Source organism: Strigops habroptila, chromosome 7, assembly GCF_004027225.2.
Source record: "Strigops habroptila isolate Jane chromosome 7, bStrHab1.2.pri, whole genome shotgun sequence".
NCBI lineage: Eukaryota > Metazoa > Chordata > Aves > Psittaciformes > Psittacidae > Strigops > Strigops habroptila.
Window position 1 is genome coordinate 24,056,118 of NC_044283.2, and position 27,484 is coordinate 24,083,601.

Below are 27,484 nucleotides of genomic sequence, written 5' to 3' on the forward strand. Positions count from 1 at the left end.
AAAGCGCTCAAAGGAAAGGTGATGGCTAATTGGATCACTGTGGACCTGGAGTGCCCACTCTGCCTCTGCTGCCTGCACCCCAGCAGTCCCTGAGCACACATCTGCTAAGAACTCCTCAGTCTCCCCACTTTGGTCTCCTTCTCTTTGCAGTCTTTTTGAGGAGGTGCTGTGCCAGACACAAAGCAGAGCACTAGCTATTCATTCTGCCTTTCAAACATTTTACTCAAGGAGTGAAAGAATATTTCTCATGCAACACAACAACGTGCAAAAGGAGGCTAAAAACACTGCAGCAAGGACTTCTCGTAATTCTTAGTGAACTGAATTTGCTGCTGCTGTAAAGAGGAAGGCGTGAGGATGTTGCTCACACAAATGTGTGCTATTTCTTTCCAGCGCTACAGGGTGGAGGCTGAAAGACATTCGACGAAAGGGCCCAGTTCTGGAGTCAGACCATGTCACCTAAATGAAAGCCAGAACATAGTGTTAACTTTTTAAACACCTTCAGAAGCCTCTCAACCCATTTACCAGGCTTAGAAAAATGCATTCCTACTCTTCCTGCCCTTGCTTATCCCAGACACCGTCAGCAGCTGATACAATGCTGGTATTTAAGATGCTCTTGCCTTTCCTTCAGCCCCTTTACCGGTTCTGCCCCACAGCCATGTTGCACATTTCCAAAGGCCACCAGTTCTGCCTTCCCTGACAGTTCTGTTCACCCCACTCTCCTCTACCTTCATGTCTCCTTTTCACTGCTGGTTTCTGAGGTTCTTCCCTCCTGCCCATCCATCATCTTGTGCTTGAGAGGCTGCACCAGGACATCCTTTCTGTCCTCACATCTTCAGTTTTGAACAGGCCAGAGATGAAGACAAGGGGTTAAGAGGACATGGCAGGAGAGAAACCAACTGGATCTCTGGAGAACATGGGAAGACACTACACTGGTTGCTTTTTAGTCCCCTCCTTCCTCCTCCAGTGTAAGGAGGTTGGACTAGAGACTGCCCAAGGTCCCTTTCAACCTGAATTACCCTAGGATCATGGTTTTTTCTTACCATTCTTGCCAATGTATCCCCATTCTCCCACTGCGTCCTGTAGTTCGGGTCACACTTGCAAGACACAGTGGGCTCTATTCAACAGAGATTAAAAGCTTGTAAGAGCCTTTTGGGTTTACTTGGTCTTGGTGTTTTTAAAGGTAACTTGGAAGATGGAACCTGCCAGGGTAGTATAATCAAACAGAGAACTGTAGAGTAACTGAGGCTAATACGCTAGTAAGTCACAGTTTAGCTACGCAAAGAAAAGGAAGGAGGGAGGTTATAGGCAGAAAGAGTAATAGAGTTAAATTATAAGAGAAAGGGAATTAAACTGGGGTCATGAGAGCAGGGCTGTCCCTATCAAAAAGATCTCTGGGTTACCAAAGGGGAAGACTGATAGATAGTGCCATGCTCCGACACATCCAAACACCGACTAAAGTGGTCTTAGCAGTTCTACAGTGATCTGAGATAGATATATCTCTTCATCTGTAAGCTGCTGTTCCATAGTAAGGAAGAAAGAAAAAAAAACAACCAGAAACAAATTGTGAGGTTTATTTTATTGACTGTATTAAAAAATCCATTTCTGAAAAGCTCTAAGTTATCACCACATATAAGCAATAAAGCCTCAAAAGCCCCCAAATCAAGGAAGTCGGTATTTTTCTCTGATTTTTTTGTAAGATGGTAACAAACAATAGAAATGAATGCTTCAGACTTATCCAACCAAATAGAAAAAATTCCGTATGGCCTCAAATCACTCAGAAGCTAATGTTCACAATATTCCTATTAAATCAAAGCGGCTTGGTGCGGTACGATGACGGGAAAAGCAATTTCGGAAAGCTTCAGGAGGGAAAAAGCTATATAAATGTAAGGGATGGAGGTTATGAAGTATTAACATGGTGCTAAATTGCTGCATATCATATTTGCAATGGGCAGTTTACAATCTGTTCATCCTGATGGATTTAGCTCAGGGGAGTCTCAAATCCTGGCTCTGCAATTTCTGTCTCTGCCCTGTAATTGATGTACCCACAAATTGTAGCCACAAATAATGTGCATGTGTGTGAGCACCAAATGAGTCTGGACCCTGCGCAGCCCAAACAGGTCTGTCGCACTCAGAGGAGCAGGAATAAATGGAAAGGAAGGAAAAGTTCCAGGAGATAATGAGTCTGAATACTAACAACCTCAGCCAGTACAAAAGATAGAAATGCAATTTATCAAAAAGTACAAACCCCATTTGTGTCTTAATGTGTTATTAAAAAACAATAATAACAATTTTGTGGTTTGAAGCCACATTATTGTTTTTCGACATTTTTTTCTTTATCAACTAAGATGTTACAGAATTTCTGAAGGCCTCCTGGTTTACTGAAGAAATTGAAACGTAGTGCACAATTCTCTCTTGTGATCTTTCAGCTACCTTCCTCAACAGCCAGAAATTGTATCTTTTAAGCAAGTTAATCACCTAGAGCATTAATTAGGCTGAAAACTGTGCTTGTTTCATGAAAGTAGAGGATAATTTCTGTCTTTAAACAGACTTTTTTATCCTATGGAGAATATAAAACATTCTTCTCTGATAGAGAATGAAATTGTGGCAAGGTTTCTCTCACAGCTGTATGATTAAGTATAAACCCCAAATGAACTGAAAATAGATGTGAAATCTATACTCTCCTACTCAAGTTGTTTCTACAGCGAAACACGTTTGTCCCTCATATTCTTTTAATACCAAATAGTTGTGGTGATGGACAAAATGGAGCTTCTCAACTAAAATGCACAGTTGGTATTCTCATGAAAAGGCAGAAAACAGCTCCCCAAACTGGAAATAGAGATGCTTTCCTCTGTGGTGTATGTATGATGTGTCTTCTTTCATCCAATAGTAATGATATTTCACATGGTGACATCTGAAACTAAGGAAAACAGAATCAGAAAAAAAGAGGATGTTAATCAGGTCTTTCCTAATTTATCTTAAATGTCATTCTTTTGACTTTCACAGCAATGAATTCCCCTCTTTATTACGAAAGAAAACAATATTGTAACTAAGAGGAGACAGAATAGATGATACACATCAGATTGGAGCAGAAGACCAAGGAATGATACCTGCCAGCAGAACAGTTCGTTAGGTACCTGCCCCAGGAGAGCATAATAGTGGAACTGGAGTGAGAAGCACTAGATCTTACTCGCTTCCAGGGAAACTTGGCAATGTAGGAGTGGCAGAGCCAAAAGCTGCCCTGGAGAGCACCCACCCCATCCACCTGGCTGGAGTGCTCCGTAAGGATGTCTGTTCCTCAGGTGTCTCAGGCTGGCTTTCTGCAGCGTGTCCCCATCTACACACAGCTCGGTCTGCAACTGTCTTTTAAAGGTAGGTGGTGAGTGGTGACTGGTCTCTTTCCTTCAAATAACTGAGAAGGCTTCACTCTCTTCTTCCCTCCAGGCAGCTAGACAAGGGGAGAAGTTCTGTTGGAGATCTGCCTCCACTCCCAAATTTCTTGCTCTGTGTCAGCTCCTGAGCATCTCTTCATGAGCTGCTCCTCCTGCAGCTGACTGTTCAGAAGTGAATCTGGGATATTAACAAGATCTACTGCAGCTGATCCAAAATAAGCTAAACTATCCTAATGAGAAAAAATAAAAATAGACCAATGCAAACCACCTGCTGGACAAAAGAACTTGCAAACCTTTGCCCAACTCCATTTCCCACACTATACTTGTATACAGTGGGACAAATTTGGAAATAATGAAATAAGAGCAGCTTTCTACACATTCCAAAGTGAAAAGTACTCCTCAGTAATCATCAGTGAGACATATGAAATTTAGACCACAGCTCACAGAGTAATATGTGATAAGGAACCTTGACATATGAAAATGCCCAGATCCCAGTCAAGCTCATCTTAGTTTTTAAGGAATTACGCAATGCTGGGCGGTGGGGGGAGAGTGCAGGATTTCTGTACTTCTTACTCTCACTGAGTGAAAAAGTAAATGTAGCTTGTCACCCATTCTGGTAGTTCATGTAGCTGCAGGCCCAATAACAACATCTATCTCCCTTTTCCTTTACATCATAAGAACTGGGGTAAGAAGGGTTCCTCAGCTGTGAAATCATACTGGAGGCAGCAGCTGCTGAAGTGAGCTAGAGAATGACAAGCGTAGGCAGGATACAATGCATCAAAAATTGATGCTGGCTGATGGAACAGTGGGTTTAAACAGCCTGCACCGTGCCCATTACAGCCCGGTTCTGCGAGCAAGCCAGAGTGCTTCCCTTCAAAAACCTCCCAGTGTCTGTTCTGGAGAGAAACATATCCTGGCGTGCATTTCATGCAGAGCTCAACAACTGTGCCAACTGCCCTGGAATGCGCTCAGCAGTCTGATTCTGCGAGCTCTTTCGTACTGAGAGGAGTTTTCATTTTAGTGCCTGATTAAGACTTGAATCTCTAATGGAAGCAGAAACAGAGGAGGAATTATCTTTCATAGCATTAAAAAAATAAACATGTAATTGAGTGACTGCATACAGTCCTGAAAACAATTTAAAGCTGCATATGGACATAAATCTTTTTTCATAGTTATCTACAGGAATTCATGAAAGCATAAAAAATTATATCTTACTGAAATGGCCAACTGGCAAACCCAGTACATCAGCACTAGCAGGATCTTTTACCTCCAGCTGCATCCCCCCGCCATTTCCTGATGACTTTAACCACAGTACTATCACTTCTGAGCACTGAACTGATGCTCTTCAGAAAAAGTGTCAAGAGCATAATTGGAAGGGTCCCAGCAATTTCAAAGAACACCTACTGTTCTTCACAAATCCATGCATGATTTATAAACACAGCTTAACTGTAATCTTTCTCTTGCTCCTGAGTACACTTGGCATGTGCCTCTGCTAGCCTGTTTTGAACTGTGAGTTCCACTGTTTCCCCTGCACAATTTGTTTCTTCTGCTGTGTCTGTGGGCGTCTTGCTTGAAGACAGATGAGAGAGGGATTATTTTAAATACAAAAACATTTTTGTAAAGCCACAATCACACAAGGAAAAGTAGGCAGAGAATATTTCTAGTTACCCTTTCTGTTTGTGCTACTAAGTTCTGCAATGACGGCGTTTAAAAACCTCTACAGGAAGGCAGCAGGGCCTGAGCCAAAGCCCAGGCAATACCCCAGGTGGACCTGTACTGAATTTTCATAGGATCGTAGAATCCAAGAATGGTTTGGCTTGGAAGGGACCTTAAAGATCATCTAGTTCCCATCCCCTGCCCCAGGCAGGGGCACCTCACACTAGATCAGGTTGCTCAAAGCCCTGTCCAACCTGGCCTTGAACACTGCCAGGGATGGGGCAGCCACAGCTTCTCTGGGCACCCTGTGCCAGTGTCTCACCACCCTCACAAGGAAGAATTTCTTCCTTATATCTAATCTAAATCTACCCTCCTCTAGTTTAAAGCCATTCTCCCTTGTCCTGTCACTACACGCCCTTGTAAAATGTCCCTCTCCAGATTTCTTGGTCTCCCTTTAGGTACTGGAAGCTGCTCTAAGGTCTCCCCTGAGTCTTCTCTTCTCCAGGCTGAACAAGCCCAGCTCTCTCAGCCTGTCTTCATAGCAGAGGTGCTCCAGCCCTCTGAGCATCAATTTTCCTGGTATTAGACTGGCATCTGCACAATTAAATTTCTAAATTGCTAGGGGAGGGTATCCTCAGAAAATGACAGCAGTGATGTCCCTCTGTGAATGTAGCTGGATATGAATCAGCCCCTTGTACACTTACTGAACTCTTGTGCCAACCACACTGCATGGGACGTTTTGTGTCCAAGGGCTTTTAGGTTGTAAGAGAGGAAAGGGACTCATCAACTTCTTTTATTTGACAATTTCTGTGAAACAGGTTTTCACCTTTTTAGCCATACACATGCTTCCCCTGTGCGTCATCCCTGTCAGTTACCAGTCACATACCTTATGTTCCAATTTTATAATCCATTTTACCTAAAGATAAGATTGTGCCTTAAATTCTGTATTCACTGGGAGATAAACTTGTCTTATCTAACTATGCCACTATACTGTAACTCAGGAAGAAATGCAGAGATGTAAAGCACCTTATATGTTCAAGGATCTCAAAGCTCTTCACAAAGAGAGATAGAAGTGCTGATGGCGAAAGGCAGTGTGCTAAAAATCATTGTCAGTTGCTGAGGTGGAACTTTCATTAGCTTTTATGCAGCCTTTGACACATCCACCAATTTTATTAAGAGAATTAATGGGAGGCAGGACAGATTTTTTCGGCTTGTCCTTGGGGCATTGACTGTCAAAGAGATTGATGCAGTAAATAAAGTGTCCAGGCTAATAGAGAGCAATTTGTGTGAATTTGATCCAACAACAGCTCAGAGCAGGATACTGGATGCCTTTTACAACAACAAAAAAAAGTCCACAACAGTTGGCTTTAAGACACTGAGTTTTCCTGCTTTCTTTCCTCATAAAATGGCAGCACTTCATCCAGAAACTGTCAGGTCTATATCTGTCTCTAATTCCCCCAAATAAGAGAACACTGCTCTGTCCCCAGTCATTCATGAAATCTATTAATGCTCCTTTTGATTCAGAGAATACGATGTGCTTCTCCCCAGACGGGCAGAGCACAGATGTACTGCAGGAGAGGCCTCACAGTCTCTCTGCGTGCCATACACATGCGATGTTCATTCTGCCCTCAGCTCTCTAAGACAGAAGTGCACCTCTGGTGTGGAAGAGGCCAGCAAGACCTACACAGCCAGCCTGCCCAGACTCCACTTGGCCACACCACTGGGAAAGACAGAGTGCCACAAGGGCAGGACACAGTCATGGAGAGAAGTTACTCTTTGGGACCAGCTTTCTTAAGCCTCCAGGGGCAAGTTCAGCCAAAACCTTCCCTATGTAACAATGATTTTGGGGCTAAACATCAGCAAAATCATCTCACTGAATGCTCCAACACCTTCAGATAGGCTGTTCGTCATATATAGGAGTGTTTTAATGGGTGTGGTGATTTGAGTCTTACTTGCCCACTTTTATTTCTTACTCCAATTATTCCTTGTCCCCATTGCTTTAGGGAACAGCTACTGAAACAAGTGTATTCAGAAATGCTAGTCCTCTTGCAGTTTCCCATGCTGCATTTTTTGAAGTAAAGGGAGCTAGTAGCCTCACACCAATAGACAAATTCAGTATTTATCCTTCTGATCTGCTCCCCCAGATTTTTTACTATCAGTCCCACTTCTTTTTTCTGTCTTTTCATCTGTGACAGAAGAGGGTGTTCACTGCTGGCACACCAGACCCAGATATACATCCCATAGCATTTTTGAGATGCTAAAAATAGTAGTTGATGCAAATAGTGCTCGGAAAGTTGTAAGTACCAGTTGGTGCAAGTGGTGCAAGTAGTGAGTAATGAGTACTACACAACCTCTGTTTTAGCTGAGGAGAAACAGTTCTTACCACGGGGCAAATTTGTAATGAGGTGTCCTTGGCAGGGACAGGAAAGTCTGATTCTAGCAGGCTGTCCCCGAACAGCATTGCCTCTGAATGCAAATATTTGCCCTGAATAAAATGTTTATGTTCCCTATCTTCCTAACAGCAGCCTCCAAATTTATGGTAATTAATGTCACCTTTTGACAGCACTAAGAAAATACATCTACAGCTGTCATATGTAAAGAGAGGACTGTCTTAAAGCTCTTGGGAGACTTGGCTCATTCCTTTTTTCCAGGACAGTTGCTAATATTTGCTCTTTGGCAAAGGTACAAGTACAGAAGTTGGTGCATTTTTTTACTAGCTGAATTAACTGTCACTGTGAGAGTAACCAATGGACAGGAAGTAACAGAGCACGTGTATGCATCTCTGTGACCACACACACAAATACGCACACAGGTAGATGTACAGATATATACACACACAGGCTATAACATTACACATAGAGGAATATGGCCACATGTGTGTGGCCATATGTCTATCAATATACTTACACTCTATAATGAACAGAATTGTCTTAAATATAAAGACATTAACAAGATATTTTTAGAAAGAAGAATTTTTCTGCCTTTTTCTGACATAAAGAGAACCATTCAGCAGAAGGTAGCAATGTGTGATGGATTATTGATCTCTCTCCATCTATTAGCAAGACAAATATTTCCCTGTTGCAGCCCGAAGCAATAAGCAAATAATATGCCTTGTACTTTGCTCTCCTGCCCGATCTGGATTTTTTACTTACTAAATTCCTGTGACTAAAACCAACATTGTCAAGCCTTTCACCTATCAATGTGTTGGGTTCAGGGCCACTGCTGAGGCCATCACTGTGTTCTCCATCCGGCTCAGTAGTAATAATGATGGTGGTAGGAATGATCCTTGCTTTTCTGTTTCCTCCTCTCTACAGCTGCTGCTAGACATGCCACACCTGCTGTGTAGCAAGCCTCTTCACACAGAAGTCAAATAAACACTCTGAGCTGTGGTTAATGCTTTCTCTGAGTGCAGCTTCAGCTAGCTGGAAATGAGGAAAAACATAACTCCAGAGCAGCTTGCCTGCCCCTGTCTTGCCTGTTTGACGCAGGGCAGGCACTGAGGTAACTCTTACCAAGTCTGAAGCCGGGTTTGCAGCAGAGAAGGGCAGATATTAGCACTATCTGTGGTGGAGCACTCTCAGGTTTCTAGTTCTGCCTTTAACCCTTCCTTCTTTGAAGGAATGGTTGTATCTGTGATCTGAAATGCATGTGCTTCAGGGGAGCAACTGGCAGTGTGATACAAACATGATGCTTTTTGATCAAGAAGCTCCTGATATACACTTCTTATCTCCATCCCACCTCCTTCTTGGGTAAAAACACACAGGTTTTATCGAGTTGATGAGGTCTATAACTGTCATCGTCAGTTCTGAGAGTTTTATCATCTTAGCGTTTTTCAGTCTCAGTACTAAGCTGTCCATGTGTGGCACTTCTCATGCAGCCAGCTCCTCCCTGCTGAGAAGCTAGTCTTCAGTAGCGCTCTAGAGATTTCATAGAGGCAACCCTAGCACTTGTGAGAAAAGTAGACTACGGTCTCCTCCCACAGCCTAAGTAACCAAAAGGACTTGTAGTTAGCAAGTTTTCTTGTAACTGCAGTGTCAGTTACAGTGTTAGCCACAGAGCCACCCACGAACACAAGTAGTAACGACTTGAATACGACCTTAGCAGATGGAGGGGGAAGTGTTTATTTGCAGGAAGTGAAGCAAAACTAAAGCAGAAAGTGTTTTTATTATTTTCACAGAGTAGCTTTGAGACAGTATTCCTTTGAGAAATGTTATTCAAGATCTAACACGATCAAAAGCAAGATCTAGATCTAAGTTCCAGCCTCTCCAGCCGCATCCTTTGACAATCTTTCACAATGTCACATAACACTACAATTTCAAGTATTTGGTATTAATCCCATATATCACATCCAGTTTTCACCTCATTGCTGGCAGTCCTTCTGGCAGGAAGACTGTGTTATGACCTGGAAAGCAAGCCTGCTCCTATACAGCTCAGCACTGGAACAAAGGGTTTGAGGATTCTCAAGATACCTAATCTTCTTTCAGTCACTGACCCAGAGATTAAAGAAATGGGTGACGTCAGCCCAGAGTGTCCTGGATCTCATATTGTGTCTCACAGAGCAACTAAAGAATCTGCAAAGTTGTTCTATTTCTTCTTTCTACTCTTTAATGCATAACACTTAAGATACTAAAACCAGCAGGAGCGCTGGCAGGTTGATCCCAGTGGTTACTCCCACCTCTAGGAACACAAAAGTTAGATTTGCATGGGAATGGGCCATGACTTTTTTTCCTGCTTCTAAAACATGACTTGATGAACCCAACATCCAGGAAGAACAAAGCATGCTAGTGATCAGCCATAATACTGTATAAATGAAGGCATTGGATACTAACGAGCACCCCCTTAGCAACACATCCCATTACAACCTTAGAAATATCTTGGGTTTAACCCATGGATAAATGTTCTCAAAGGAAACAATGAAGGTGGGCAGGTACATGGCAGACAGGGATGTGGGAAGATAAAGGTTTGCCTGAGAGACAGTTGACATTGAGTTTGATATTGAGTTTTGAATAAAACTCCATCCGATTTAAACAGATGTAAAGAAAGAGTTTCTTAAGCTTTTAACCTGAAAATTCCCCATAAACAGTAATACAATCTGTGCAAAGAGTCATAAGCTTGTCTATGCAATTGATATATTAGTCTGTATTATTTATTCAAGTAGCATCTGTTCATTTCTAGGCATTACAAGCATTGCCAGGAAGCGCTATCACTTACTGCACATTACTTTTCAGACTTTTTTCCTTACATCTGGACTTCCTGAAACAATTACTGGAGTAAAAGGGCTGGTTCCAAGCTGAAACCAACTTCTTGTCAATACTTTTGGCCGGTGTAAAAGCAACAGAGCGATAGATGTCTTTTGTTTGGGGAATTTGATCGGCAAACTATGAATTTAAAACATGTTTTCCTTGAGAGATCATTTGCAAATTGCTTCTTTCCTCTGCACTTGTCAGAAACAAATGTCAACATAATGCTGAAGTCCAGGAAACAATATTCTACACCAGGAAAATAATGTCAGAATTTGCACTGGGGCCTTCAGGGACACAGCTTTAAAAGGCTAACACATTAGATTATAGATGACTCTTGGTACCAGAAAGAAAATTGATTATGCTTCCCTGCCTCCTAGCTCTCACAAAACAAATTTTCCAGTTTGTCATCTCATGTACTTGGCTAGAAAAGTAGTAATTTATTTTCAGCAGCTATTGCATACTGTTAATTCTAAAAATATGAGGAAAACCAGAATAATTGGAGTTGTTAGGTATTTACTTACCTTCTACAGTCGGTGCACCCACATGACAGTGCTCTTGTACACGAATTATGGGCAGTATCTTTGTGGTCTGTGCAGTCAGTGGAATCTGTTGTTTGCTGGGTTTCACTATTGAAAATTGAAATAATTTTTAGACGTATTATTAAACAGCAAATACATCTGCAGAGTGATGAACTCTGAATCTGCAAGTCTGAAAACAACGGAGACCTATCTGCACATGAGGCAGAGGTGGACAGCCAGGTTTTCAGTGGGATTTCAGTGCCTAGAGATGCAGATACATGACTTTTGGGAACTCCCAAAGGCCCTAACCATGTTTAGTATTTACTAGTGGGACTACACCATGCTGGTCCTTAGTGCCCCTGGGAAGCAGTTTGAACTAATTTGCTCTTGGAAATTTTACTGGTAGTGAAAGTAAAAAAGCACACAAATTTGGGGTTATATAAGAGTATCCCAAAGTACAAAACCCTACAGGTGGCCAGTTAAGCAGAAACAACTAGAATTTATAGTGTGAACTTGCAGATTAATTTTCACATAAGGGCAGCACAGGTTGATGCTCAGAAACACATGATTTAGGTTTGAGACCCTAACCCTAACTTGGCATACACACAGTGAGAGCTACTGGGTGTCATCCAGTTGCTAACAAAGATGACAGCATGCTCCTCAGAAGTACGGAAAGGTGAGGTGATGCCTTCAGATCCTGGTATGATAACTTACTGGGATACAGATAAAGAAATGCAGAAACAGCATTGTCAGGCAAATGAACTCAGAGTTGTTGATCCAATGCTTTTTTCAAAGAACTACTGTAGAACACAAATAGTATTTTAACTCCATCCTGTCCATCCTGTCCCTGACCATCCATAACTTCTGTAAACCTACAAATGCATGTCTACTGAGCTCATAGCAAGAGGATGATCTGTGACACTTATATTTAGCTACATCTCTTCTCCACTGACATTATAATTTGGGCTTCTCCCTTTATAAATGCAATTAAAAAGTAGAGTTTGGATCTTGGTAATTAAAGCAACAGAATGTGAAAAGCAAAGTTAAAATAAAACTGGGGTAGTTTTAAAGATAGCAGTGGGTCTTGTTTTACCCTCAGGATGAACCTGGAGAGAGTGGAAATGTAGGCTGATAGTCCCTTCAGAGCCTGTGTGTAGCACCGTTCTGCATGCATGCAAACTGAGCAGAGAAAAGGCCCCTTGTGCATCAGTGCTCTATGGAAAGCTTGCAGGGACTATAAAAAGCTCCCTAAAATTACCTGTATCTTATAGATTTTATGCTGCCATCTGAAAAATAAAAAAACCCCAAAGCCTTATTAGCTTCACGTTTTTCTCTGGAAATGCTGCATCTCAGAAACACATAAATCTGTATTAAATACTGAATACTATGACAAGTGTTGCTTTCCCCAGCATTATTCATCTAAGTTGCAGAGGAAGAGACAATTATTCATCTATGTCAGGAACTGAGGAGGATCAGAATCAAATATGTGATGCTTCACTTGGCCAAGATTAAACAAATTTCTCCTTTCTTGGCTTTGCATATATTTGCTGCTGTAGAAGCAAGGAGCAGTGAATCTGAACTCACTGGGATGCCAGCCCTGACATTACTGAGTCTGTGTTTGCTTCTGGTTTTAACCTGTCAACTAACCTGAAGCTGTAGAAACACATCAGAGAGCTGGCAGAATTTTGCCTATTTCCTCTAATCTTGTAGGAGAGGAACTATTATTTTGATAGGACAGCACAGGAAACAATACAGGAATTCAAATGACTGAGAGGAAATTTGTCTTGTTGTTTCTTATGTGCAAATTACAGCTGTCGAGCCCACTTGTATCAAATTCTATGAATGTCACAAATTCTGAACAGTCCAGAAAACAACCACAGGCTAGAATCCTCAAGGTTTTATTCTCTGAGTCCTGGTTGTCACCATGATCCTGCAATGTCTTTCTTCCAGGATGAGTTATAAAATTACCATCCATCAGAATTAACTTTGCATTACTGTGAGCCAGATAAATGATTCAAGGAATCCTGTATTTGTATCCTAAAATGTAATGAACCAAGCTGTGAGTCCTTGAGCCTGAAAATGAGAGTATTATTCCATTTGAGCAACATAGAACAAGGCATTATGTTTGAACTAAGGTTGCCCACACAGACTGTAAATAACAGTATGAATAAATAAATAACAATATGATTCCCTGTCTGCACAGTCCAATTCTAACATAGGAATAGGAACAGGCCCTTTTTCTAATACACCTTATGCTGCTTTCAAAATAGGATAAACATAAACAAGGAATGTCATTCTTATGCTAGCAAAAGAAGTTCTAAATGGGAATTTATAGTGGTAGACTTCTAGTAATATGAATTCACACTTAAGTATAACCCATATAATTATATGAATTAAATTTCCAGTATGAAAAGATCCTGCTAGGCATATTCAGCCCAGGTATTAAACACCCTGATTTATGCAATGTTTCCTGTGCAAATTCTCTTGGATTTTTTTTTCACAGTTCATACACACTGGCCTGCTCCCGACAAGTAATTCTGTGCCATTTTTCCAGGTTACAGCTATATGAGAATAGCTATAATCACTTACTAGTAGCGGAAAAGGTACTACAGTGGTTTAAGGAAAGTCTGCTAAGGAAAAGGTATAACAATAGGGTAAGTATAGCTGCTTTCCCTTTGTCTGGAACCGAGGCTGATTTAAGCAGCAAGCTGTGCATGACAGTTTAGCAGCTTCTGAGTTCTTTTAAAACACTGTGGGGAACACTGTCTAGTTCTTATAATTGCTATTGTTAATTTATTAAGTTGTTCCAAAACCTCTTCTACTGCCTCTTCGATTTTAGAAAGCTCCTCAAAGAAATTCTTGCCATAAAGTCTCCTATGTGGGAATCTCTCTTTAAGAGTATCTGTCATGAACACAAAGCAAAGAATTGGCTTTTCTTCATGGACTGTTTTCCATGTGCTGCTACTATCAAGTTCTATTTGATATGAAAATGCTTTATGCCTGGAAATACAGATCAGCCACTTAAATACTTACTTCTTGGGATGAAGAAAAAGCACCCTCTACTCTTTCCCTTGTGGCTGCATTTAAAGGCAACTGGGTTTTGCCACTTTGTACCATTTGAGGGACTGTTTTACATAAATGCAATGGCAGGAGCACATCCAAAGTCTATAGAGAACACTCTCTGTACAGCCATGCTGCAGCCATTGGCTTAACAGCACAATGTTTAGTCAAATTTATGACCAGGATGCTTCCAGGCTCCCCTATCCTCACTATATGTGCTTAATCCTTTGCAGTACCATGAATTCAGAAGGCTGTAACTTTAATCCTACCCTAGAGAACATACCATAGTTTTCCTCCTTCCACTAGCCATCAGATTTAATGGTTACAATTCATGGCCATAGAGCCACTAAGAGTTTCACAATACTTGCATCCATGCTCTAAATTACCTTTTTGTAGGACCACAGTGATATTAAGACAGTAATTTCCTGAGCCTACCTAGGAAATCATTCTCATTCTCAAAGTATAGGCTTCCTTCTTTTATTTCCCTTAGCCATCTTGAACTTTGAATAACCCTTTAGTAGTACCTATACATCTTTTCCTCTATATGATACATTGTCACATCCTCTCAGATACATAGTTATTTAGTCTCCTCCAGAGTGGTTGTACTGTCTTCAGGGATCTCAATGTTCGATTTCAAAATTCCAAGCTATGCACTGGTGATAGTGAAAATATTACCAAGGGCTGTCAAAGAAGTCATCTATGGCTATTTGTAATCCATTATAACAGTAGTAAATCTTGGACTTTGCAACTGTGGAAAGAATAAATTCATATGGTCTTGATTCCACTTTAAATTATATTGGTATAAACTGGGAAATTGACAGGATTGACTGGAATTATGGTGTGTGAAATCAAGGAATTTAATATTAAAATAAACCCCGTTATAGCAGTTCATACAACTAAGCATCTATCTGGGTTAAATGGATAAATTTAAGTGAGAGGCGCATAGAAGTGAAAATGACAGACCAGTAAGGGATTCCTATTCTCTTCCGTAAGATCTACTAAAACTGGATTTGAATTTTCATAAAACTTCATAATCAAAAATGCTTTTGGATTTTCAACATTAAAAATGCCATCATGAACATGCTGATAAAACAGATATGGTACTAGTGAAGCTACCTAAGACAAAAGATGTCAGAAAGATAATTCTCTTCCTGCGGGATAAAAAAAATGAGCTCATAAATATATCTTAGAGGTAGCCAGTGCTTTAAAAGTGAGAGGCATAAACTGTACTCACAAGAGAGTTCAGACAGACAAAGAGCTATTCACTCTTTTCTGGGTGAAATTGAAATGCCATGAGTTACTGAGTTATAGAGAGAAATTATTGAGTCTCTTCTTACTCCTGAAGAACTAACAAGACAAACAGCGAAGTATTCAAGCCTAACCAAATTTAAAGCATGTTTTCATTTGCTGGCTTGGTGTTTGTTTTTGGTTGGAGCAGGGTTGGTTTGCTATTCAGAGCTATTATTCTATAGGTTCATGTTAATCTTTTTAAAGATAGAGCTCTTTTTGTGAAACCTGAATCCATGGAATTTATGAAAGCATATGATTCTTTCAGCAATATCAGCAACACTCAGAGCTACAGTTGCTGATTTCCCCTCACACAGAGACTCACCACGAAATCATAATTTCTGGAACCAAAACTTTGAGTTTAGCCAGGCCATTTAATTTATCTGTGCTAAACATACTACAATCTCAGAAGACCACATTTTAATTCCTATCTGAAACTAGAAAATTATGCTTTGGGGGAATTTTCCCTAGAAATAGGGAATACATATTGCCAGCAGAGCCATTCTCTGAGTCCTGCCAGAGCCATCCATTTCATCCTTTGGTAGCAGGTTTTATCAAGAGTCATAAATCCATAGCACACGCATACATGTACATGTCTAGATACTTTTCATACAAACACAAAGCACTCAGCTGCCAAACCTAAAATGTGGCACACAACAGGACTGAAATTTAAAAGGCAGTAAAAACCCAAAAGTCATTAATGCAACACATTCAAGACTGGGAGAAGCATTCCCACTTGATATACATAAATCTTAGAGCTTTACTGTCAGAATTATTTATTTATCTTTTGTGTAGGATCAAGGTAACTCTGAAGCAAACCTGAAGTATCTTTTTGCAGGAAAGACTTAAAAGGTCTTTCTTGACCTTCTTATGCCTCAAGATTTGTTAGGGTTTTATTTTACTTTTATATCACTTACCAGGAAAAGGGTGAATTCTAGTAGCAGATATGGTTCTTCTTGCGTGTCTGGAACCATTTCTTCTCAGAATAGTAGAAAATGATGCTGTTACTCTGTGTTTACAATCTGTTTTAAAAAAAATGTGTTAGTTATAGAATTACAGTCATCTCTGATTGGCAGGAAAGCTGGTAAAGCCCTTATTCTTAAACCTTTGAACACCTCCTATGAAAAAATAGGCAGGTTTTGAAATACGGTGATGAGGAAAAGCAAGGGCCAGATGGTTTATATTTTTGTGAATGGAATTTTCTGGAAATTCCACTCAGGTTTGTCCCTTTCAAATTATTCCTTTCCTTTCCTGTACGGTGTACCTTGAACAAATTTTGGAAGGTTATAAAAATGTACATCTTCTAGCACAGGTTTGGGCTCACACTGTTGATAATGGAATAGCAAGGGTGGAGAGCACTGGCGTCCTAGGAAGCTGACTGATTCCTTGCATGTATGGGGTGTTTATCTTAGGAAGCATGGTTTGAGAGCAAGCTCTACACCACTCAGAAAGATAGAGATGGGTTGAGCAACTCTGACTGTTTCTCAACACTAAGTTATGGTTAACCCTGTTCTATCACGACAGCAGTTCAGGGCTCAGCAAGCTTCTGATGACACGCTCACTCCAATTCTACAGAACTGATATTTATGAATTTCTTTTGAGAACACTAGAACACTTGAGCTTTAAGAAATTCATTAAATTAGCATTATTTAGGTCATGAGTTTTTTATGAATAGCCACTGGAGAGCTAATGCACTGAAGCCCAAAGCATGCACTATAACAATTAATTGTCAAAGGAAGCTCTGGAAATGGTTGTAAGACAAGAGTGGAAGAGAAAAAGCAAAAGGGCTGGTTCTAATTTAGCTCTTTTGTCATGGATTAGTTGTAACCTCCACCAAGTTTATTTGGATATTTTATTTTATGCACTCATGGAAACAATGTTTCAGAGGGTCTCAGAGCCTGCCTCACAGAATGTCTTGCAAGGTCTCAAGAGGAAATGAATAATTCCGTATTTCTCAACAGCTTTCAGTGGTGCTTGGAAAAGAGAAAAAATACTAATTGAATTATAACTGGAAAAAATCTTAGCAGCTGTTTTAAGCACATAGTAATATTCTGCTGTGATCTTTGGACACCACCGAAAAAAACAGTTTGTAGACTTGCAATTAAAAGTGACACCAAAATATGTACATAAGAGGAATACAACCCTTAAATCTGCTTGGTTTTTGTATCGGTAACAATTTGACGTCGCTTATAATGTTATATATGATAAATGTAACTAATAAAACCACACTATTCCTCCATCAGCAGAAAATGTATTCTAGAAGCAAGTCAGTGATTAGAAGCCTCAAAAGGGCATCTTTCCTCCCTGCTTGTGTCCATGACGATTCTGAAAAACCTGCATTTAATAGAAAACTGATGTTTAAGAATAAAGGCAGTAAATCATTAATCATCACTACTAATAGTTCTGCATTTAAAATAGGATGTTATGACTCGAAGCATAGAAAATCATATCCATGACATTTATAGGTAGCTTTCAAATTACAAATAAAAGTCCTTTAAATTGGAACATTTAATAGCCCACTTATAGAGACCTACTTTATGCTTTGTGGGATTTTTATATACATAAAATAGGTCGCAGAATTTGGTTCTAGCAATAAGTAAAAGATGATGTATTTTAACCAAAGTAATCTGGTAAGGTATTTCTTCAACAATTGGGGGGGGGTGAGTGGGAGGGGGATGCACAGATTTTCCATTTTAAGCAACTGTTTTGCTTATTCCTTAAAAATATATGCATAAAATATTTACATTATGCAAAAATAATCATAGAAACATTTTGTGTGTGGGCACCCTTCTTCCTTCTGTTCAGTTATGATTAAATCAAGGCTCCTATTGCTCTTTCATTACAAAACTGCCTGTGGATACAGAGAGGATGATCGGGGGACTGAATATGGCTTATCATTCTTTTATTACCCCTGCAATCAAGATCTCCATCCAGCAGCTCTGGACTACAAGGGGAATGGGCATCTGACTGGTAATAGCAACTAAACACTGATTGTCCGGAAGCATTCTGTGCACTGAGGGCTGACACAGCCCAGGAAGTCTCAGGAAACTGCTATGAAGAGCATCAAAGAGCTGTTATCTCAGGTACCAGGTTAAGTAACACTCTCTTCACACTGATGAAGGGACAAGTGCTCCCTGTGCCACCTAGCTCTGACTTGGGGTGAAAACCAAAGACCAGCAGCTGACAAGCCTTCAATTTTCTGCATTGTTTTTGTGCAGAGGACTTTCTTTGGATTGCTCAGAAGTCTCAAGCTCAGAGTACTCTGACACTTTTATTCTTGCTTTCTTCACTGTATATTGCTAGCAGAAATACTGCAAATCTGGTTTCAGCCTGTATCCCAAGTGAATTGCATAGGAAGAGCCTGTCTTGGCTGTTGCAGCCATTACAGAATGAAACAGTTGCTTCAGTCTCTGAACTTAGGACAAGTTCTTTTGTAGCAAAGTTTTAATCACTTGACCTAGTCAATACTGCTGATTCAGAAATCACAGCACAATAATTTCTTTGCTGAAATAACAGCAAAGAGAAGAAATGCTATCTGGGCTTAATTCAGCTATGGGGTTAAGAAGACACAGTTTGGTTTGCCTGTATGGGATTACACCACTGCTGAATTTAGACAACCAGTTTTTAGAACAGACAATGGAGTGCATATCACCTCATATCTAATTTTTCTTGGCCGTGGCCTAGATGAATCATCTTCAGGAAGGAAAGGGTATTTCCATCTGCTTACATTTGCCATTGGCATTTCTACTTAAAACCTTCAACAAGGTTCAGCTGTGATTGTTTTACCTGCTGGAATCAGGCTGAAACCAGAAGTTCATATCACTAAGGATCAGAGGCCACCAAGTGTCTGTCAAAACCCCTATATTTCATTCACCATCAATAAGCTTGAGTTTGCATCCACAATTCAGAGGTGAGAGGTGATAGTATCAATCATCTGAGTATTTCAGTCCCCCTATAAGAAGGTTTTACTATATTACAATTCAAATATTGGTGTCTGAACCATATTAATAATCAACACCTTTGTTGTTGTAAATTAATACATTTTACATTGCATAGAAATTTAAATTCATGCAGATTAACTTTTTGTTACTTACAGTTTTGTTCATTATCTTGGATTATTTTGTAGATGACGATTGAAACAGTAAACATAAGAACTACTACAATCATGGTGAGCCAAATGATCTTCGTCATACACATCGGATCTGTCCATAAAACGTAAAAGAGAGAAAATGAAGCAGCAAATCACTGGCAGAAAAAAAGCAGAACATTCGCTCTTGGTTTTTGGACCATGCCTATTCCCACAGATAAAGCTTTAAAACAAAAGAGAAGATTATGCATTTTTCTTTCTGCTGCCTTTGTTGTTTGACATTAAGTTTGCTATCTGGAATTTAGCTTCATTTTCACACGTATCTATCTCCCCATGTTTAAACTAACTATAGGTAGCTAAGTGAATTAAAACTTCTCATATCTGTATAAACTATTACATGCAACTTAGCCAGGAAAAAAAGATGCTTCAAAGATCAACATTTATGCTTAAGGTAGATAAAGAGTAATACCTATCCCCTTTTTGTTTGGGTGGAGCAAAGAAGGAACTGGTCCAGTCTCCAACACTGGCCTTCACTGGCATTCTTAACCTCCTGGTCCCTCTTCATGTATGAGAGAAGGTAACATTCTCCATATAGAAATTTTCTTATCAGGAAGTGAAGAAATGCCATGAACAGGACCCCTCTGGGAAGTTCTTTTAACTAAGGCTGCCTTGAGGGATAATCAGCATGGGACTGGGTGTAGGAGGTAGGCTGCTCTTTTGGGCAACAGCTGCTGCAGATCGCACCCGCATTCCATGGCGAATTAGCTCAGTAACTAGTACAAGCCAGGACTATATACCACAGAGAAAGGATGTGGGGAACTTTCCTTCCTGGTGATTCAAAAGGCCTTTCAAACTTCTTTGGTAGCTGCATGTTAATGCATACCTTTACACTGTCTAACTATTAGAAAAAAACAACTACATTACTATGACTCATATACAATCAAATTACAGACTATAGCCAAACCGCTGTTTTCCTTTCCTTGACTTAGAATAGCATAATTAGACCTACATTGACTTCCCCTGTGTGTCTTCTCCATTGAGAAGTCACGAAGTAACTGCCAATAACCCCATGGCACTTGGAGGTAAGCACAGCTCATCGCTCCTAATTCAGAACTAAAAATATCTTTTATATTGTCCTCCAGGCTCCTTTCAGAGTACTCTACCCTGTCCTGCAGTGACTTGTAATGACTTGAATGTCAACCTTGCTTAGCAAGAGCCATAAGCACCTCTTTAGCTTTGTTTTAAAGTAAATAGAAAAGAGATGCATTGTTCATTTTTATTGTTAATTTGAGATAACTACTTCCCAGAAAAATCACCATTAGCAAAGGGTGGTTAGCTTATAGTTTTAATACAATTTAGCTGGGCAAGTTACAAACTAAACTCCTCTCATAGCTACATAGCTACATATTTTTTTAAAAAAGCAACTAAGATGCCCTCTCTTTTCTAAGATTTAACACTGGTTTAGTCAACTCCAAAACACCTATTTTTTTCCAGCAAAAGTACAGTATAAAATGTATTTTCCATACAGAACAAAATGAATGTAATAATTCAGCAATTCCCAGGTGGCAAGTGTTGCATATAGACAGGCTGGAAGCCACGGTCAGGGAATCTGCCAAAAAACTCCTGCAGCACAAAGAGAAATTTAAAAAGCTGACAGGCTGTCCTCTGGGAAAACTAAGCCTAGTTCAGCTGAAGATTTCTCTTTTAAGTGTGCTGTAGTAAGGCTATTGCTTTACTAAGTATACTATGGTAGGATATTGCAGTAAAACGATAAGAAAAGTCAAAACCATCTCCTGGTTCTTCTGCCATAGAAGTTAACAGGAATTTTTCAGTTTACCTCCAGGACAACAGGGTTATGCCATTTTCAGGGAGGGGTGAAGAAAAAAAGTAATACCAGGTTTTGTGATACATGCAATTTGTGAGTCTGTCACCGCTAAGCAAAAAAATGTACAGACACTTCCTTTGCTGTGCTGCTTCTGGGGGGGGGGGGAAAGCCACAGCTAAACCTGCTTTAAATCACTATAAAAACCTTCAGTTGGCTACTAAAGATGACCTTATACTTTCAAACAGTTGCTGAAAGCAGAGAACTGCAGATTTTTTGCAAGATTGATATTGTTTCTGGTTTGATTTCCATTGTGACTCTCCTTTGTAACTTACATTCCACATAAGTCTTCAGTCTCATTGAAATATTTATACAGTCGTTTTGGTCTTCCATCATTGCCACCAGACAGGAAAGGTTTAGGTATTCTTCAGCTGCATTTCCTCCTCTGACTGTAGAATTGTTCATGTGGATTTCCAGCAGGTAGTAAGTTTTATGTTCTACTTCTTTCTCAGAAACCATAGTGAAATTAAAATATTTATAAAAATAAATAACATCTTCTGTTTTCATTTCAAGTGAGCCTTTTGCTTTTGGAAATAAAAATTAAAACGAAACTGTTACATAGCATGTGGTAGACAAAGAGACAACTCTCAGAACAATAAAGTGAGTTCTCTGTCTCATCTGCAAAACATACAGTAAGCTTTTACATCACTGACTATGATAAAATGGACAAACGAATGTCATATAAAGTTATTCTGAACAGATCTGAAAAGTATTGATTACCTATACAAAGTATGTTTCCCCTACAAATTATAGCCCCTTTTTTGCTTTAGTACCAGCTTCTCAGCTTTTCATTTTTTTTGTTGTTTTGTCGTCTGTTGTCAAAGGTAACAGGCAAAAACCAGGCTATGAAAAAAATAAAAACCAAGTAAAAGCCATATGATGATAGAGGTTTGCAGTGTACATCTAGTCTATCTGCTACCAGTTGCAGAAGGTCCTGGTTTCACTTCACACAAGCTGTGAGACTTGCAGAATGTTAACAAGAAACATGGGTAGGTGAGACATTGTCAAAAGTCTTAAAGTTGTGTAGGTATGGCTGAGAACAGAGTTTGTCCACATATTTTTGTTTTGCAATTTTCCATACTTGCTAAAACAAAAGAACATTAAAAGAATTAAGATGGGACTTATCAGAGCATTCATAAAAGCCAGATGGCAGAGGTCAAATTTACAACAGAAATATTCCAGGTGGCTGTGATTTTATACAAGATCCTCAAAGAAAAGAAATCAGCATTTTGCTACTGACATGTTTCACTGACAGCGAGGAATGAATGCCACTGAGAATCTGACATAAAGCCTGCATCTTTTAGCCATGCAAAGGCAAGCAAAAAACCCCCATTGGTCATACATGTGCAAAGACCATCAAGAACCAGCAACATATTAAAGTTTTCTTTTAACTACCAAATAAACCCATGTCTTTTATGTTGTAAGTAGCTACTGCGAAATTAAGTATTTCTCTTCCCCTACTTACTTTTTTTAGCTACTGATCCTGATCCTTGGTGATCAACATTCACGTCTCCCCTGGATTCACACTCTGCGTGTTTAGTGTGGGACTGTTGTACCATTCCAGAAGACTGGCAAATACATGGAATATTTTGGAAGTTGGAATGATTTACAATGGCCTTCAGTAAAATAGTCTTGTTTTCTCTTCTTTGTTGTACTGATGTTTTGCAAGAATTGTTAAAAGTACAAAGTGGAAAAGTGGTGTTATTTGGTGAGCACGTGTCCATGCATGACACAATTACAGTGTTAGCTGTAAAAAAAAAAAAGAACACTGTATTAGCAAGACAGTCATACAGGCCACATGGACAAATACGTGCATGGAAGCATCGTGTAACAGACCCTTTAACCATTTCATGTTGTAATGTGCTTTCTTTTTTGGGGGTTATGGCAGCACGTTGAATGCATCAAGTGAGAGAAAGCAAGCACAGTGTTCCCACTACCTAGATACTGGATTTCATTGATGAATTGTATAAAATCTCTTGTAACACTAACTTGAATTGGTGGTGGTACCTACTCGCATTCTTGTTTCAAAGCTGCCTCGATTTGATTGTACTTGAAAAGAAGATGAAAGCACTCATGTTTGGAGGGGGGACTTCGCCCTGCAGCTGTGCAGCTGCAATGCACCAGTGCGATTATGCTGTAAAATAGCTATAATCAGAACAAAAACTTTCTTTCCAGTGATATTGAAACCACACAGTGAAAATGCACAGAAACGCTGCTGAATCCTCCAACCACATCCTCCACATTCTCTTACATTCAGTCAACAAACACGAATCTTAATTAGGACCATTGGTTTTGTAGTCATAGTCAAATTTCAGTATCAAATTACTGTAGCTAAGGGTACATTAATGCAGTTCTGGCAAGTAGCAAAAACCACATAGAATTAATTATTAATGAGTGTTATTTTAGCTCTCTTCCACATTAAAGCAGGGCTTTATTTTACAAATATTGCATTTTAACGTGAGTTAACGTTGAACTATTTTTTCAGTATGAAAATAATTCTAAGAACAAAAACTTCTTGGACCCCAACATGAATGACGTGTTTATGAATACAAATAACCACATCCTGGAGTTGGTGCAGCACTAACCTACAGTTTTGTAGCTAAGCTTCCAATTCTAGTAGTATGCTTGCATCTCTATGAAGACGAAATTTTCCATCTAACTCCCATTATGAGTGATTAGATGAATATGTTCCTAAATCCTAACATAGTTAGAGAAAACCACAGCCTTTAATTGCTGCAGTGCTGAGCTGCAATCTGACAGTTTCAACAGACTACCTGTGCCCACATAGCAGCAGGCTGACCTCAGAAATCGTTCAGTGAAGGATTTCAGACAGGATGCAGAAATTAAATCCAAAATCCAATGCCAAAATCAATTATCTTCACTTCACTAACACTACATCAGAGTCATAAACTCCTTATAAAACATAATGAATTGAAATGTAAAATACACATCATATGCAGGTAAGAAAATAATTCATTTTAATACAAAAAGGAAAACTGTCAGACAAAATTTAGGGCTTGCTCTTTCCCTGAGGCAAGACACAACATTTCCTCAAAATGCTTATGATCTGACCCACACAACCTGAAGTGGAGCAGGCTCCTGAGGTCAAATTCTTCCAGCTGAAGGAGGCATTTTGTGTAGAGCTTCTCTCTGGAGATGCAGAGAGAAGCAACTGAATGCTTACTCTGCTCTCACGGCAAGGCGTGCATGCATCAGTCTAAAGGCACTGCTACAGCTTTCAAGGTCAGCTAATGGTAATTCACTGTCATACCCCTTTCACCAAGAAATTTGTAAGCAGACTTGGGAATCCACCGGCTGTGCTGCGACAGCAGTCTACCTTCAGCGCTATGAAGTCCATTTTGGACTTCATGCCACACCTAATCAGGATCCAGAACTGCCTATGAGCTGTGTTATAGACAGGTAAATGCATGTTATCTGGGTGGGAAAAGTTTGATTGCCGTCCTGTTAGGGAGGGTGCTCACCTCCTGATCCTCTTGAAAGATCTCTACTGAGAAAGCCAACCAAATTGCGACCTAGCATCGGCATTTATTTTCTTCCAACTCACAAGATTATGGACTTTCTAAGAAGTGATATATATTCTTGATAACGACCGTAAGCAGGGCTGAAAGACTAGACTTTCCCAGTGGATCACATGGCAGGCAGATTGCTGTACCCAAAAGAGACTTGCTCCTTACTGCATTACTGGGGAGCACCCTTCTAAATGTAAGCATCACTAGAAATGTGGAAGGAGTCTTGTGAAATCTGAATGCAGCCAGCCAGAAGAGTTAAGAGGATCAGTGAGATGAAACCATGCAAAGTATCTCTAGGAAACGGCTTTGTATTCAAAGATCTGTAACCCGCATGCCTAATATTAAGTTCTGTGATAATGAAATTCTTTTAGTAAGCCTCATTTTACAGGGCGTTCTGCCATAGTAAATCCAATTCCATTGAAAGGAAATCATTCACAGGGAAGAGATGAATTTGTAAAAAACTCGCTTCCCATTAAAATGAAAATCATACATATTTCATTTTGGATTGACTTGACTTTTTTTTCATTTGATCTATGATATTCTGTTTTGAATCAATTCAGCAGTATATAAAATAGTAATTTTTATCACCTCCTTATGGAAATTATAGTCATCACATAATATTGTAGAGATGCAAGGCCTACAGTACAAGTTGGGGAACACACAACTCATAGATTTAAAGAGATACACTCCATCAAGTAGCTGGACCCAGAGGACAGGACTGGAGTTGAGAGCATCAGACTCCAAAACTACAACCTCCTGCTCTAAAGCAAATTAGTTTAAAGGTTTAATACCTCATATCCAAACAAGTGGGTTGCTTTACAAATATAAAGAAAACATTTCACTTTTGGCAATGCTTAACTGTATCCTTTTGATAGATTTTTAAAGGCTTGGGGTTTTTGTAAATTGATTTCTCCCTACATTTCTGCTTAATGAGTAATTTCCATTCTTATTCCCTCTCCAGAATGAAAATAAATGCTGGAACGTCCCCTGGGATAAAACCTCCAAGTTTCACTTACTTCCATCTGTATACTTTGCTTGCCTGCCATTTCAGAGCTTATATTAAAAACCTGAAGTACGCACATCGTTAACGTGATCCTGGGAAAGCCTGTGGAATTAGGAGGTCTCTGACATTCATTTAGGAACCCTTCACAGAGGAAGATACAGTGACTATGTTTCACACCTCAAAGATGTCCAACAACAGCTCTGTGTGGTGAAGCCTCATGGGGCAAAAACAATTTGAAACATCTACCGCAAATACTGTACATTTTATGTTTGCCACAAAATCTGAAATAAAACCAATTTCCAACAGAAGGTTTTGAATGAACCAGGGACCCAAATCCCTTGGAATTTTCAAAATAAATAGTTCAATATATTTACTTTCTCGTGTAATTCAGACATTGTTATACCATCTGTTATATAGACATATAGTGTAGTTTTTAGAACATTCAAAATACGACAATGATTCTAATTTTCCCAACATAATTGTGTGTTGTATTCTGCTCATATATTTCACAATCTTAATTTAGACATGCTGGATTAAGATCATATGTAGATACCAGAATTGCAGCGATCATGCTATTGCAGCATAAAGCATCCCCAGTAAGAGCAATCTAGGAAAGCAATCATGGAAAAACACAATTATTCTTTGGTGTTTGACAGTAGGGTCAATGTTTTCTTCTGGTAATAGTCATGTAATTGTTTATTTGTATGGTCTCTACCAGCAAATACTTTTGATTACTTCTGCATGGAGATAAAACATTAATTATTCCAACATCTGAAACTGACTCATCAATTTTATGTTTGAAACTTATGACAGCTTACCAAGTTTGTTCATGTATAAACTATAAAAATCTATTAAAATATTCTAGTTACTGTCATGTTTATTCTTTGTGGTTAATAGAGACATAAATATAAATAACCCAATCTGAATTTTTTTTTCCAGAAAATTATGCATCTTAAATAATTAATTTCATGATGCCTGGGAACACACACCATTTGTCAAAGGGATGCTTTTTATTATAATGTTTGTGTACTCAAAAACTTAGTTGGGAATGGATGCAACTGCACTATTTTAATATTAATTTATTTATGGATTTTTAAGAAAGCACTGAATGCATAACTTATACACATGTATTTTGCATTCATCCTAAATCCAGGATCGACCTCTAGGACTACCAAAATGCAGCTGACCTTTATGTTACATGATTTGCTTCACTCAGTTACGCCTATGCCACTCTACTTTCTGTCAGGTTACCACCGCATGCCTCTTTCACAGACAGCATCTCATATCAGACAGAAATTGTACAAAGTTTTATAGACATTTAAGTGTAGGAACTTAAAAAACATTAATTTTTTAAGACATGAGTGCCTGCTATAAAAGAACATACATGCTTAAACTACTCTCTTCATGAGGAAGATAGTAAAAGTACAGTTGCATGGAAATAGTTACCAAGAATTTTGCAGTGTAGATAAGTGAACTACAAACTCCTTTCAAATTGCCACAAATAATTAACACTCTTGGTTAAAAATCTAACTAAAACAATCTATATGCTTTGCATATGAGCACAGCATTCTGACAATCACTTTTAGGAAAGCATGTACCAACTTTTCAATTGCAATCAGAGTTTCAAATAAATAGAAGGCTGTTTTAGAAGCTTTTCACTCACCTTCATGGATTTTGAAAAATTCAGGTAAACATAAAATGAACATAGTAATTATTCCTAGGACTAATCTGAAGAGTTCTGATTTTCCCAAAAGCAAGCACATGCCACTGAAGCACTCCCATCTAGCATAGTGGTGGTAACTTCCTTCCTGGTTTAGCTTTTAACTTAG

General features: G+C 39.3%; 1 protein-coding gene across 3 annotated transcripts; it reads right to left on the reverse strand.

Annotated features, from left to right (window-relative positions):
• Positions 1-1,563: 1,563 nt before the first annotated feature.
• On the reverse strand, positions 1,564-27,428 carry TMEM156 (transmembrane protein 156). 3 transcript variants are annotated; one of them, XM_030493383.1, is made up of 7 exons: positions 27,319-27,428; positions 22,588-22,869; positions 21,398-21,646; positions 19,248-19,355; positions 16,071-16,175; positions 10,810-10,914; positions 1,564-2,917 (listed from the first exon to the last, which is right to left on the reverse strand). In XM_030493383.1, exons 1-7 carry the CDS (start codon positions 27,416-27,418, stop codon positions 2,898-2,900), a joined length of 969 nt encoding a protein of 322 aa, XP_030349243.1. In that variant the 5' UTR covers positions 27,419-27,428; the 3' UTR covers positions 1,564-2,897. The 3 variants fall into 3 exon arrangements, with proteins under 3 accessions (XP_030349243.1, XP_030349245.1, XP_030349244.1); XM_030493385.1 differs by lacking the exon at positions 1,564-2,917 and adding an exon at positions 13,840-13,883 and having other exon boundaries at positions 10,859-10,914; XM_030493384.1 differs by lacking the exons at positions 1,564-2,917; positions 10,810-10,914 and adding an exon at positions 13,520-13,883.
• Positions 27,429-27,484: the final 56 nt, after the last annotated feature.

What these genes read in the sequence shown, in the direction of transcription:
- TMEM156 (XM_030493383.1), bottom strand. Translation starts at nt 27,418, where the DNA reads ATGTGCTTGCTTTTGGGAAAATCAGAACTCTTCAGATTAGTCCTAGGA. An exon ending in ATTTTTCAAAATCCATGAAG is followed by an intron (nt 22,870 to 27,318) that starts GTGAGTGAAAAG and finishes TTTTTTTTACAG; the next exon opens with CTAACACTGTAATTGTGTCA. An exon ending in GGGTGCACCGACTGTAGAAG is followed by an intron (nt 2,918 to 10,809) that starts GTAAGTAAATAC and finishes TGTTTTCCTTAG; the next exon opens with TTTCAGATGTCACCATGTGA.